Source organism: Acipenser ruthenus, chromosome 7, assembly GCF_902713425.1.
Source record: "Acipenser ruthenus chromosome 7, fAciRut3.2 maternal haplotype, whole genome shotgun sequence".
Classification (NCBI taxonomy): domain Eukaryota; kingdom Metazoa; phylum Chordata; class Actinopteri; order Acipenseriformes; family Acipenseridae; genus Acipenser; species Acipenser ruthenus.
Window position 1 is genome coordinate 43,470,765 of NC_081195.1, and position 14,545 is coordinate 43,485,309.

Consider the following 14,545-nt stretch of genomic DNA (forward strand, 5'->3'; position numbering starts at 1 on the left):
TGTTTTGCATGATTTCTTTCCTTTAGAAATGCCATCCATGTAATCACTCTGCCTCTTATTCGTAAAGACAGTTATGTGTATGTTCAGTAGCACACAAAACAATAAGGAGGCTCTGTCTTTCGGGTGAGACGTAATTGTAAGTGACTCTGCAGCTAATGCATAGTTCACACACCCTAGACTCTGTAAGTTGCCTTGGATAAAGGCGTTTGCTAAATAAACTAATAATAATAAGCCTGGCAATCAGAACTGCTAATGTTAAATGTAAGAGTTTCTGTTCTTTCATTGCTCTTTTTTTTGCCATGGGTCCAAACTGAGCCCTTACACATGTGGATGAACAGTTGAGGTTAGATGTTTAAATGGTTAGTTGGTTTGGTGGAAATCTGATTCTGTTTCAAAGATAAAAATGCTGTTTTCAGACAAAAACTGCCAGAAACCAATCATGGAGCCTGTTGGGGGGGACATTTATAATATAATTCCTGAAAATAACATTTGATAATATACTAGGGATGGGTCGAATATAGCGGTTCCGAATAATTTTCTTTTAAGGTCTCACTGAACCGACACATTTCAATTGAAAGCCGGTTAAACATTTAGATCGCACAATTAGGTTGTGCTGTGTGTATATAATCTCCAAAGTGCTTTCAATTAAGAACAAATTGTCACCTTTTAATCTGTAGACAGTTTTGTGTGGCCGATGCAGACCCACATAAACATAACAATACTGTGTAATGGCTTTCAATTGAAATGTGTTGGTTCAGTGAGACCTTAAATGAAAATTATTTATCCCATCCCAAATATATTGTAGCCATCTGCGCTATGAGGGAAACAAACTCAGGGAGACCAGATGGGATTAGAAATGGACTCTTAATTTCACTGCCCAAAATAATAGCGAATCCCTGTTTGGGCCGGGGTTCATGCCAAAATAATAACCTCCTCCCTCACTCTCTTCTTCTCTATTCTCAGGCACTTGCAGACACTCTGTCGGTTCTTCGTTTCTCTTTCTCAGGGTAGACCTTCTCTTTCAGCCTCACACTCTGTCCCTCACATTCACGTCAACTGCTCGTCTATCTGCTTGCACTCTCCCGCTTGCGGCTCCCCACGGCTGATGTTTCAGAGGACGCGTGTCCATCTTCGTCTCTGCCAGTCAGCACGGGGAGCTGGCAACGGTAAGCCGGAATAAAAAAAAAAAATTAATTGGGTTTTCCGAACTGGGGAGAAAATAAGAAATAATTGCAGATTCCAAATTTTAAAAAAGCTTGTTGCATTATCACCACAAAATTGTTTAGTCCAGTTCTAATATTCAAAAGATGTGATAAGTATTGCATAATCCTTTAACCTGAAAAGTATTTGATGAATTGAAAACAGCATTGCCAACAAGTGACTTGCTCTCGAAAAATTTGGACATCAAAAGGGCAGGACTGAAGCCTTACTTCACCACTATGTGTCCCTACCAGCAACAGCCGTCCTGCCTGACTCACTTTTCAGCTGACCCTTTCTGTGGCTGTTAGCCCACAAGGTATTTTTGAATCACTCAAGTAAAATGTAGATCATCTTTCCAATGTGTAAAAAAGGATCTCCACAAAGTCTTTCCAGCTTTGTACCTCTGGAGTCATAGATTATTTAAAGCAAAACAAATGACAACTGGGTGGCAGGCTTGCATCCTAAAGACAGTTGTGTACACCTTTTAGACTGGAATGAGTGCAACAACAAAACGGGACCAGCTAGATTGGTTTCTTGCATGTTTCCATCCAGTAAATAAGATCAACATCATCCTCGACAAACCTACTGTGTCATCTGTGCATGTATGTGTTGCCTCGGAAATGGTTGTAGGCTTTAGTTTTGCATGTTGGTGTAAATACTGCTTTCAATCGTTTTAAAAGCGTAACAATGTCATTTTTGTATATTTTGTTAAAGTAAACACTTTTGAATTTTATGGTGGTGGTTCTTTTAAGAACAGAAGAAAGTTTACAAACAAGAGGAGGCCATTTGGCCCATCTTGCTTGTTTGGTTGTTAGTAGCTTATTGATCCCAGAATCTCCTCAAGCAGCTTCTTGAAGGATCTCAGGGTCCAGACCCTCACAATTCTGTGTGTAAAAAAGTGCCTCCTATTTTCTGTTCCGAATGCCTCTATCTAATCGTCATTTGTGACCCCTGGTCCTTGTTTCTTTTTTCAGGTCGAAAACGTCCCCTGGGTCGACAGTCAATACCTTTTAGAATTTTGGATGCTTGAATCGGATCACAGCGTAGTCTTCTTTGTTCAAGACTGAATGGTTTCAATTCTTTTAGCCTGTCTGCATACAACATGCCTTTTAAACCCGGGATAATACTGGTCGCTCTTCTTTGCACTCTTTCAAGAGCAGCAATATCCATTCTGTAGCGAGGGGACCAGAACTGAACACAATATTCTAGATGAGGTCTTACTAATGCATTGTAAAGTTTTAACATTACTTCCCTTGATTTAAATTCAACACTTTTCACTATATATCCAAGCATCTTGTTGGCCTTTTTTATAGCTTCCCCACATTGTCTAGATGAAGACATTTGAGTCAACATAAACTCCTAGGTCTTTTTCATAGATTCCTTCTTCAATTTCAGGATCTCCCATATGATATTTATAATGCACATTTTTATTGTCTGCGTGCCGTACCTTAATGCTATCTAGATCATTTTGAATGACCTTTGCTGCTGCAAGTGTTTGCCACTCCTCCTATTTTTGTGTAATCTGCAAATTTATCAAGTTTGTTTACTATACCAAAATCTAAATCATTCATGTAGATTAGAAATAGCAGAGGACCTAATACTGATCCCTGTCGTACACCACTGGTTACCTTGCTCCATTTTGAGGTCTATGATTTTGCCATTTGTATCTCCTCTTTGAATGTTCTTTTGCTGTTATAATATTGGAAACATATTTTGGAATTGGTTTTAGCCCCCTTAGCAATGTTATTTCTATCTCTCTCTCTTGCCCTATCTAACTTCCTTTTTTACCTGCATTTGCAATTCCACGTACTCTTTCTGTGTACTTTGTTTTTGGTCCCTTTTTAAATGCTGTGTAAAGTGCCTTTTTTCGCTGATTCATATATATATATATATATATATATGAATATGAGAGAGAGAGAGAGAGAGAGATATCTATTAAACCATTGTGGCCAGATTAGTCTACTTTTGGGATGCAATTGTTTTGCATCTCTAGTACTACAGTAAAAAAAAAAAAAAAAAAAAAAATCCTTTTTCTGTGGATGTTTTCTCTATTTTATTTTTGTTTATTTCTTTTTGCTGGCTAAACGTAATACAATACTAAATAGATGAAATAATAAAATTAGACAAACATTACCTCAAGTATTTTTAAAGTTATGAATAAATCACAAAAGTTCAATTTCCTGAAGCCATTTATAAGCAGTAAATAATATTGGTTGGTTCGAGGGATGAGATGCAGAATTGGATGGGAAGATGTGTGTCAAGATTTTTGAAGGTTGGTAGAATTTTTTTATAGGTATATAGAAAACAAGTTTGAGTTACTGTTTAGTTAACTCTTCTTGAGAATTAACCTCCACGACAACCCAATAACAATACCACACGGCTGGATTCACAGCACTTGATTAGCACTAGTCTTGGGCTACTTTACCTAAATTTAACATCAAGTAGTCCAAGATTAGTGCCAATTGGGGACTGTAAAAGCAGCCATTAAAGTTTATACAAGACAGTTAACCCAAGGAATATACTGCATGGATAACAAAATAGACCAGTGCAACTCCACCATTGTCCACGGGGGGGAGATATTACATTGCATGTTGAGGATGAAACAGGCATTCAGGTTAGAACTAAGTTACTAAACCAATACATCTCTGTAATTAACATGTCACAAAACTCCGTCAGCAAAAGTCAGGCCCATTTTTCATTTTCAAGATGAATGGAATGAGTCCAATGTTCTGTGCAATGCTAAGCACTTCAAAAGATGCATTGGAAATAAAAGTACTTCCAATAAAACCCCAAACCCATGATGTAATATTTGTAAGTGTGTATACTCCATTTGTTGAGCTGGCTTGTTTTGTATTGAGCAAATGGTGTAGAAATAGGTTGTAGGGGTTTTACTATAAACTGAGGTGGTCGAATATTATCATCATCTCTCCAAAATGGAGCTTTGCTGTGCAATGGCAACACCAGTTTTAATAAAAAAAAAAAAAAAAAAAAAAAAAAGTATAATATATATAAATTACATATAATAATAATAATAATAATAATAATAATAATAATAATAGCCATCTGATCTAATCTCTACTACTTTCTAGAAAGTCACTACAGCTGCTATTCCATATATCTATATATCTATATCTATATCTATATCTATATCTATATCTATATCTATATCTATATCTATATATATATATATATATATATATATATATAGGGCAGCTGGCTCTTTGAGCCAATATATATATATATATATATATATATATATATATATATATATATATATATATATATATGCTACTGTCATGGAATAACAGGCAATATATTTGTTATTGTATTCCATTCATTTAATACAATATTACAAAAAGAAACAATATAATCCCAGTAAGACTATGGTGAGACTGTCACAGTGTAAAACAATCTAACGTCATTTTATTACGTGCAAAAACCTTGTACCTTTAACAAACATAATCTAACTATATACTTTAATTATTATTTAAGCCATACAGTACAATTTCATACCGTTACCACCAACTCCCCATTGTTACAAAAAAATTAAATAAACCGTTATTTGTAGGTCCACACTTGTATTAATGGTAATGAGGGCTCTTTCTCAGTTCCAAACAAACTCTAGACTGGTGACGCAATGCAATTCAAGTATATTTGCGCGGCAAAGCCAACGTCGTCTAGTTGTACCGCCTAAGTACAGTGCACGACTTTAGAAGCTGTGAGCCCTGAGAATTGCACCGTCAAATTAAATCGAGTCATCGACGGTTTTTTTTTTTTTTTTGGCATGTGAATTTTCATAATCCAATACTATAATAATAATAATAATAATAATAATAATAATATAAAAAGGCTACTGGTGTTTTTCATAAATGAATCCAGTTTCTAAACCACTGTCATCGTAATAAACCTAAGCGAAAGAGGCTAGTTTGAGTTAAGGTAAGTGTGACAAGATGTTTTTATTTTTGTAGCCGCTACGCCACTGGAGGAATTTCGCCTCCAGTCAAGATATAGTTTAGATTCAGCTTCTTTATATTCGGGGGAGCAGCACCAGTGTACAACCACGAAGACAGATATATATTTAGAAATTATTTTATTCCACATGCCAGTAAAACAAATTAAAAAAAGATAGCCGCCTGAAATAAATAAGACAATAAAATAACTAAAACTAAACCGTAAAATAGACAATAAGACAACTAACTACAACCAATTAGATATATATTAAAAATACCGGCCAAGTTCCTCAGCTGAGCGATGCTTGTCTTTACTCTTGGTTTCGCTACACATAGACCGCTTCTCGTCTCAGCAGGGACAGAGAATAATATTAAAACTAGAATACAAACAATAAAACGCAGTGTTGTGGCCTCCAAGAGTTTAAAAAACACACGCAAATAATAATTTAAAATCCAGTCTTAATTCATAACTGATAAAAAAAAAATTAAAAAGGCACACCTAACTTCTGCCAGGGAGTAGTACTAGTAAATACAACAGCTTCATAGAGCCCTGCTGCAGCACACCGGTCCCCCGACGCCTCACCTATCAGTCCGCCCGTCTGTCTGGCAGCTTCTCCGCAATCTGTGTGCCCGCCTGTCCAGTTAAAAATTTAGGTAACCGGTGTCGATCGCCCCACGTAAAACCTCTTTCTCTTTCGCTTTCGCTTTCGCTACTGCTACTGCTACTGCTACTGCTACTGCTACTGCTACTGCTACTGCTACTGCTACTGCTACTGCTACTGCTACTGCTACTGCTACTGCTACTGCTACTGCTGTGTTGATATCACTGCTCAGTTCTGTCTCAGTTATTGCTCTCCCAGGCGTGCTTTTAAAAAGGAGAACAGTCTCAGACCCAAGCCGCTTCAGGTGCAGGTAATTAGGGCAATAGTTTCAATGGTCAATTGGTGATTAGTTTCAGTTCTTGCGTGACAAGTCCGTTATACAAATTAAAGTGCAATAAAAGAACACACAATCAATTAAAATAAATAAATAAAGAAAATCAGTCACACGTGCAAATCATAATTGTCACACCTGTGACATAAGCATACTCATTGACATTTGTAAATAACAAATATCACGTGTTAATGTGTATTAACATAACTTAAGTTATGTGGCACCCTACTGTGAAGAGTTTTTATTGAGGCAAATGGGAAGCTTAGTTTAAAAAAAAAAAAAAAAACGTTTAGGCGGTGCTTAAATTTACGACTTAAAATTTACAACTTAAATTTATGTACAGTTAACCCAGAATTTTAAAATATTTGAAACGGTTAATGAAACTATAGTAAGCATATATCAAACTTTTTTTTTTTTTTTTACATAGGCATACAGAGACATTTGATTTTTAAATACGGCGAGCTTACTAAGAAGTATCCTACACAATTATATCCTGTTAAAAACGATTTAAGAAAACTTAAATGTGACATTAAACTAACTGTTAATTCTGTAATAATAAATGGGGTATACTGAAACCATTTTTCATCTATTTTGGAATTTTAGATTCTCCAGAATATTTTGCAAAGAGGTAGTTTCCTTAATTATTTAAATTACAAATTGGGCATGTAGGCTACTGTTCGGTTTCACAAATAGTTTTGTATTGATTATTTTGATGGCTAAATACCACCTTCATAAGTACATTTTCAAACCAAAAAAAGTTTAGTTTTTTTGTGGAAGAAATGCTTCAGTACATTAGCATTATTGAAATGTAACTATACTTTTTATCCCATTTAGTATTGAACGATGAATTTATTTTGTATTCTGTTTTATTTTGAAATATTGGATTTGTATTCTGCATTTTGAAAATCGGCACTGATTTTTCAGATTTTTGTTGAAATACGTTTGTAATTTTCAGAAGTATGTTTTTTTTTACTTGTTGCTTTTCCTGTTGTTTAAAGAATTCTAAAAACAATGGCAGCTGCGGGAAGGAAGCAGACAAGCAAGACGAGCAAGGGGGCCCAACAAGAAGTGACCGACGTTCCTGTGTACCGGTTCAATGAAGATAAGACTACGGGTCTTAGCGGATCGGAGGATGATATTTGGGAGGGTATAGTGTCACACCTTATTACTGTAGCTTGGCTATTGAAAGTTTTAGTAAAACTGGGAAACCTTAATCCTTAGGGGTGCCCTTCACAGACCTGGTGAGCCATTCCGCTGTAGGTTTTACAGGGGAAATTCTATATATATATGGGCGCAGATTTAATTTATTAAAAAATATATAATGTGGTTGGGAACAAAGTGCTGGACTGTAAGGGCCAACTTTGTGCACCCCTGAAAATGGATTGGAATGCAATGGTTTGCTTTCTGATGAAGGTTAGCGCCAGGCTAAACTACGTATGGACAAGCCAGTGCTTCAATCAGTAAAGGATAATTATGTGAAACACTGTACAGATTCGTTATGAGCAGTCTAACTACAGTCATTTACCTGAGGTATAATAGAACAACTGGAATGTAAATTTGGTTGTGTTTTTATAGTTTAACTTAATAGATAATTAGACTTTGAACTAAAGTTTAAAAACCGTAATTCTTGCGTTAGTAAATACGATTCTTACTGAGCATTTAACACTGACTTATTTATTTATTTTTAGAGGAAACGCCAGTAGTAGAGAAACACGGAAAGAAAAGACCAGTGATAATGCCAATTCATGATGTTCATGACGACGAGGAAGTTAATATGGGGTAAATGATATTGGCAATTCTAACAAGAACAATGCGTTTTGTTGTGTTGTATTGTTGTTGGGAGAAACGCATAAATCATTATTTCACATGTACTTGGTTTCTATCATGAAATGCAGAATATTTGTCGTATTTTTCAGGGGTGAAGTGCACAATATGCTTGAGAAGTTTGGAGGCAAGTATAGTATGCTGATGTAGTACTGTCCTTATCTTTTAAACTTTTTTGAAACGGGAGGTTTTTATTGAAAACATTTAAATAAACATAGTACAAGAGCAAAGTTTGCATCAGAACTGTCATCACATTGTCAAAAACAACTAAATGGACAGTCTGGTGTTTAGTACATGTACTTCGGTTTAAAGAACAGACAGGTACTTTGTGTGCAGTGGAGTCACATTCCACTACTGTTAATCAATTGTAATTCACAGTTTTGATCAACTGTGAATTAATGGGGTTTTTTTTGTTTGTTTTTTATGGGCTGAGTGTATGTTACATAGGTTAACTACATACAGTAATGCAATGCAGTTATTCATAATTTAAGCCATCAATGCCATTGCATCCTGCAGAGATTTACAGTTTCCAGTCCTGCTTACATGCTGTCAGTTCAAGCTTTGAACTCAGGTATGATAGCCTCCCCATGGAGGACACAAATCTATATTGTTAGTGATCATATATTCTATTTGTGAATGGCTTGACCGGATTTGAATAGGGCATATGTTAGTTCCATTGCATTTTTTCAGTTTGACTGAATTTCCTACTAACCAAATGGATTATGTTAGTAACTTTTGGCAGACCCAATACCATATGTCCACAACTCAGTACCATATTTATACATGGTAACTTTCTGGAGATGAGCGGATTATTTATACTTAAACTAATAATGGCTATTTTTATATTTTTACAGCTGACATTAGCAAGGCTATGCAAGCAAAGAGGAAACGTCTAGAGATGTACACCAAGACCTCTCTAAAAAACAGCAATCAAAAGCTTGAGAAGATGTGGAAAACACAGCAAAACCAAAGGTATATATATTTTTTAGAAATGGTAATTTATAGTTTTAAATACAGTTGACACATTTTTTAATTTAAGGTCATTGCGCTACACCTTAGTTCTCTCATTTTCATGAGAGACTTATTGCATGAGCCTTTTTCCACTGTTCACTTTATCTTCCTGCAAAACAGCTACAGTAAGGTGACACATAAAATAAGTGTGAATGTTAAAAGAAATAGTGATTTTTATACTACACAAAATAAGCCCCAGCAGGTCTTGTTGCAAAACAGATTAATTCCAGGTTCAAATGGGGATATGTTAAGTCAGTATGTTAGAGATATCGCAATAAATCTTTTTTTGTTTTTTGTTTTCACATACTGCTGGGCCTTCTTATTTGTATGAATGATATCACTTGAATAGTGTGTTTTAATTGTAAAATGTTTTAAACATATTTACAGTTGTTTTATTGTTGTTTTAGACAAAAACTTACCGAAGACTACTCCCAGCAGTTCTTTTCAGTTTTGCAACAATGGGAAGTTGATGTCCAAAAATCAGAGGAACAGGAAGAAAAGATGACTGTCAGTGTGCATTTTGTTATCTTATACCAAGTGTTTTGTAAACTGCAAGAATACTCTTTATATACAGTAAGCCAGGGAAGCTCTCTCAATTGGCATGGTTTTTAATTATTAATTATTCTTGTGTTTCACCAAATAAATGCATCTTTTCTCATTCCTAGCCTTTCTTAATCTCTTAATTATTGCTTTTTTTCACATAAGAATATATAATAATGGAAAAGGGATCTTTAGCTTCCGGAGCCATGGTTTGTCCCTGCGGGAACCAAAAACCTTTGTCCTGGTTACCTGGAACAGGTAATGCATGCCTGTGACACTGCATAAAGCGAGAGCCCAGCCGCGCCAAGGGATTTGAAGGGCTGTTGTAACATGAGATGCAAAAAAACAGTAAAGTAGCTGGTAAATGTTACATGTTGTATGTATGGGTAACCTTTTTATCTTTTTATGTAGAATTTGTTTCGACAGCAGCAAAAAGTCTTTCAACAGGCTCGGATAGTTCAGAACCAGAAGCTGAAAACCATTAAGCAGATGTACGAGCAGTTTCTAAAGGTACAGTATGATAGGCATGGGCTGCTCTTGCCTTCCTGACTAGGTGGCAGATTCAATCTAAATTCTGCAGGCGACCTTAGCTAAGACGGGATACAAATTCACAATGCCATCCCATTGCTTCGTATTAAAACAAAATTCCAAGGAGCCGTATTTAAGAAGGGATACATAGCATAAAATCAAACACGGTCAATGAAGGCTACCCAAAGACCACTAGGGGAATCCAACATAGCCAATGGATGCTTCAAAGGGGTTACATATTTTTAAAAAAATTAGGAAAAAATCAATTATTTTTTGTATTAATTGTTTTTGAGAACATGTAATTTGACCTATTAACACTAATGGTTGTTTGTTTTTCATTTTCTAATCACAGCAACAGCAGGAAATGGCAATGGCTTCTCTAGGGGGTGTGTCATTTTAACGTAGTATAAAAACACAATCATTCAGGCATTGTAGAACCCAGATTAATGCAGGTCCTTTTTTAAAGACCGCTTTGAAGTTGCTCTTATACATCACGCTTCAATACCACAACATATAAGATGGACATTATATCATACCAAAGTACACCAAACACAACCATAGTGTACAAGCGTAAACGGTAAAAAAAACCTTTTAAGAAAGGCATAGATTTTTGTACTTTTTATTGCGTTTTCATTATTTAAAGAGACAGTAACCAAATACTTTTTTTTTTTCTATAGAATATGGAAGATATGGAAAAGAATCAGGAAACTTTTCTGATGGGAGCACAGTCAGAACTTCGAAAGGAAATGGCTATGTTGCAAAATAAAATCATGATGGACACAGTAAGCTAAATAGCTAACCCCTTTACAGCCAAGCATTTTGTCATAGATGTTACCTCATAGCCAAGTATTTTTTGACCATTTTTACCATACTGCTTTTTAAAGTGCTATAAAAAACGTATTTGCAGACCCTTGCCAGAACACATACAGTATACCTTAGCTACTCTGGGGTAAACTAAAGGGATGTCTTTTCACAATTGAACATTTAATTTAATTATTAAACCCAGAGATATACTCAGCATAACAAATTCACCATATGGTTAAATAGTAAACAACTTCAATAAAAATGTTTAAAAAAAAAATGCATTTCTGCATTTGATTATTACATTATATGTCCGCCACAATACAGATTTAGAAGTACAAAGAAAAGATCTGAATCATTCATAGCGTCTCTTCCTACTTATATTTTATCCGTATAATAAACTTTGTCACAATCCTAACACAATGCAAAAACAAAATGCTGTAAAACAAATAGTTACTATTATTATCATCACAGATTATATAAAATGTAAGATGTAATAAATGGAATGAATATATACGGTAAAATACAGGGATGACTATACTTGTAATGTTACAGTTTATACAAGCATATACTTCCAATCAAAGCCATTATCGTCAAATTGAACAGCCTGTCAATCAAGCTGTGTAAGTAAACAGACGAGTCTGGCGGGTTCTCAAAGCGCTTGGCGAGTCTGGGGGGTTCTCAAAGCGCTTGGCGAGTCTGGCGGCTTCTCATAGCGCTTGACGAGTCTGGCGGCTTCTCAAAGCGCTTGGCGAGTCTGGCGGGTTCTCAAAGCGCTTGGCGAGTCTGGCGGCTTCTCATAGCGCTTGGCGAGTCTGGCGGGTTCTCAAAGCGCTTGGCGAGTCTGGCGGCTTCTCAAAGCGCTTGGCGAGTCTGGCGGGTTCTCAAAGCGCTTGGCGAGTCTGGCGGGTTCTCAAAGCGCTTGACGAGTCTGGCGGCTTCTCAAAGCGCTTGACGAGTCTGGCGGGTTCTCAAAGCGCTTGGCGAGTCTGGCGGGTTCTCAAAGCGCTTGGCGAGTCTGGGGGGTTCTCAAAGCGCTTGGCGAGTCTGGCGGCTTCTCAAAGCGCTTGACGAGTCTGGCGGCTTCTCATAGCGCTTGACGAGTCTGGCGGCTTCTCAAAGTGCTTGGCGAGTCTGGCGGGTTCTCAAAGCGCTTGGCGAGTCTGGCGGCTTCTCAAAGCGCTTGGCGAGTCTGGCGGGTTCTCAAAGCGCTTGGCGAGTCTGGCGGCTTCTCAAAGTGCTTGGCGAGTCTGGCGGGTTCTCAAAGCGCTTGGCGAGTCTGGCGGGTTCTCAAAGCGCTTGGCGAGTCTGGCGGGTTCTCAAAGCGCTTGGCGAGTCTGGGGGGTTCTCAAAGCGCTTGGCGAGTCTGGCGGCTTCTCAAAGCGCTTGGCGAGTCTGGCGGGTTCTCAAAGCGCTTGGCGAGTCTGGCGGCTTCTCAAAGCGCTTGGCGAGTCTGGGGGGTTCTCAAAGCGCTTGGCGAGTCTGGGGGGTTCTCAAAGCGCTTGGCGAGTCTGGCGGCTTCTCAAAGCGCTTGACGAGTCTGGCGGCTTCTCAAAGTGCTTGGCGAGTCTGGTGGGTTCTCAAAGCGCTTGGCGAGTCTGGCGGCTTCTCAAAGCGCTTGGCGAGTCTGGCGGCTTCTCAAAGCGCTTGGCGAGTCTGGCGGGTTCTCAAAGTGCTTGGCGAGTCTGGCGGGTTCTCAAAGCGCTTGGCGAGTCTGGCGGGTTCTCAAAGCGCTTGGCGAGTCTGGCGGCTTCTCAAAGCGCTTGACGAGTCTGGCGGCTTCTCAAAACGCTTGGCGAGTCTGGGGGGTTCTCAAAGCGCTTGGCGAGTCTGGCGGGTTCTCAAAGCGCTTGGCGAGTCTGGCGGGTTCTCAAAGCGCTTGGCGAGTCTGGCGGGTTCTCAAAGCGCTTGGCGAGTCTGGCGGGTTCTCAAAGCGCTTGGCGAGTCTGGCGGGTTCTCAAAGCGCTTGGCGAGTCTGGCGGGTTCTCAAAGCGTTTGGCGAGTCTGGTGGGTTCTCAAAGCGCTTGGCTGTCTGTATACAAAGTTTGGTGCAGTTTAATGAAGGAATGCCATAGTTACACAGCTAAGAAGGGACGCAGCATAAAATCAAACACGTCCAATGGAGGCTACCCAAAGACCACTAGGGGAATCCAACATAGCCAATGGATGCTGCAAAGGGGTTACACATTTAATTTTTTTTTTAGGCAAAATCAATTTTTTTTATTAATTGTTTTTGAGAACATGTAATTTGACCTATTAACACTAATGGTTGTTTGTTTTTCATTTTCTAATCACAGCAACAGCAAGAAATGGCAACAGTTCGCAAATCTCTTCAGTCAATGTTATTCTGAGATGTTTACAGCAATTTAAACTTCAAATGTTTATTGTATTTAAACTTTCTTTTATTGTTAATACAATTTGACACTGTAGCGTTAGTTGCCAATAGATTGTGTTTCATATAAAAAAAAAATGTATTAAAAATATCTATATATTCATTTATTTAAAACTTAGCAATGTCAAGTTTAAACATGAAATATATATTATATCAGTATATGTTTAAATGTACCTAGACAAGTATAACACATTTAAATGTTAGTATTACTATGTCTTTTACCTGTGAATGTAAATTTGCTGTAATGAAAATCCTAGGATAAAAACATTTTATTGTATAAGGTCTTTCACAGTGTCAAATATTATTTTGCTAAGCAGATTGACATTTTCTTGTAGGCTTCTGTTCATTTGTGGTGTTTTTTATCCTCCCAAAATTCAGGGGGCATTTTGAAGACTGAAATCTGATGTAATGATACATTATATATGTATTTAAGATTAGAAATGTACATACAAGAGAAGGCCATGTGGCAGATTGGTGCTTTTACGGCTCCCGGTGATTCAGTATCAGCAATATGCCTAGGTAACCCATTGCACACCCTCACTACTCTCAGTGTTTCCTACCCTCATTCCTAAGTCTCCAAAGTCCAAGTGGTCACAGTGTCCTCTTTGTATTCTTGGGACCAGAACTGAACACATTCTAAATCCAGCCCCAACAGTGTATTAAACAACCTTGTCATACTCTGATTAGTACGCCACACGTTTTTGACTAAATAACCAATAATTGTGTTTGTCTATTTGTCTGGTTTACTATAGAAGCCTTACACATCACCAATGTCTTTGTGTTGGTAGCTCTGTGGAATGTGCATAGATGATTCCTTCTGCAGAGCGCAAGTGTCCCATGGGGGTTTACCCTCACCCAAGCATAACAGCTTTCTCCTTCAATGGATGCCTGGATCTCCTCCAGCAGGCAATCAACTACTTGTTGAATAACTCCTGTAACAAACATGTCACTTACATCCCCCACCACAGCTGTAAATACAAAAAAAGTTATCAGTAAAATGAAAATGTAAATAACCCTGACTTACTGTACATCCTAAGTTTGACCAAACAGACGGACAGATGCCTCCTTCCCCGCACTCAATAACTTGTGCTAAAGAAGGTCCTTAGCAAGTTTCAATACAATTGGACAAATTGTTATCTTGATCTAGGCAAAACAGTAAAGTGTGACATGTATTTAACAAGCTAGATTTAGATGTATGTGTTTTCGTACGCTTTATTTCAGCTTTTGTTTTTTAGTTCAAAAGTGAGGTAAACAGTCCTGACACCCAAGCCAATAGCAAATAATGGTTATCTGGGAGTTTTCTTGAAGGTCCAAATGCCTTCTTTGCTTCTATTCATTACTCTTCTAGCTTGACCTAAAGCAATAA

General features: G+C 37.7%; 1 protein-coding gene across 1 annotated transcript; it reads left to right on the forward strand.

Annotated features, from left to right (window-relative positions):
* The first annotated feature begins 949 nt into the window (after positions 1-949).
* Positions 950-13,474, forward strand: sycp3 (synaptonemal complex protein 3). The gene is made up of 9 exons (XM_034024339.3): positions 950-1,166; positions 7,082-7,230; positions 7,772-7,862; positions 8,000-8,034; positions 8,762-8,879; positions 9,326-9,425; positions 9,870-9,968; positions 10,664-10,768; positions 13,085-13,474. The coding sequence occupies exons 2-9, from the start codon at positions 7,095-7,097 to the stop codon at positions 13,136-13,138; spliced, it is 738 nt and encodes a 245-aa protein (XP_033880230.2). The 5' UTR covers positions 950-1,166; positions 7,082-7,094; the 3' UTR covers positions 13,139-13,474.
* The last annotated feature ends 1,071 nt before the right edge of the window (positions 13,475-14,545 follow it).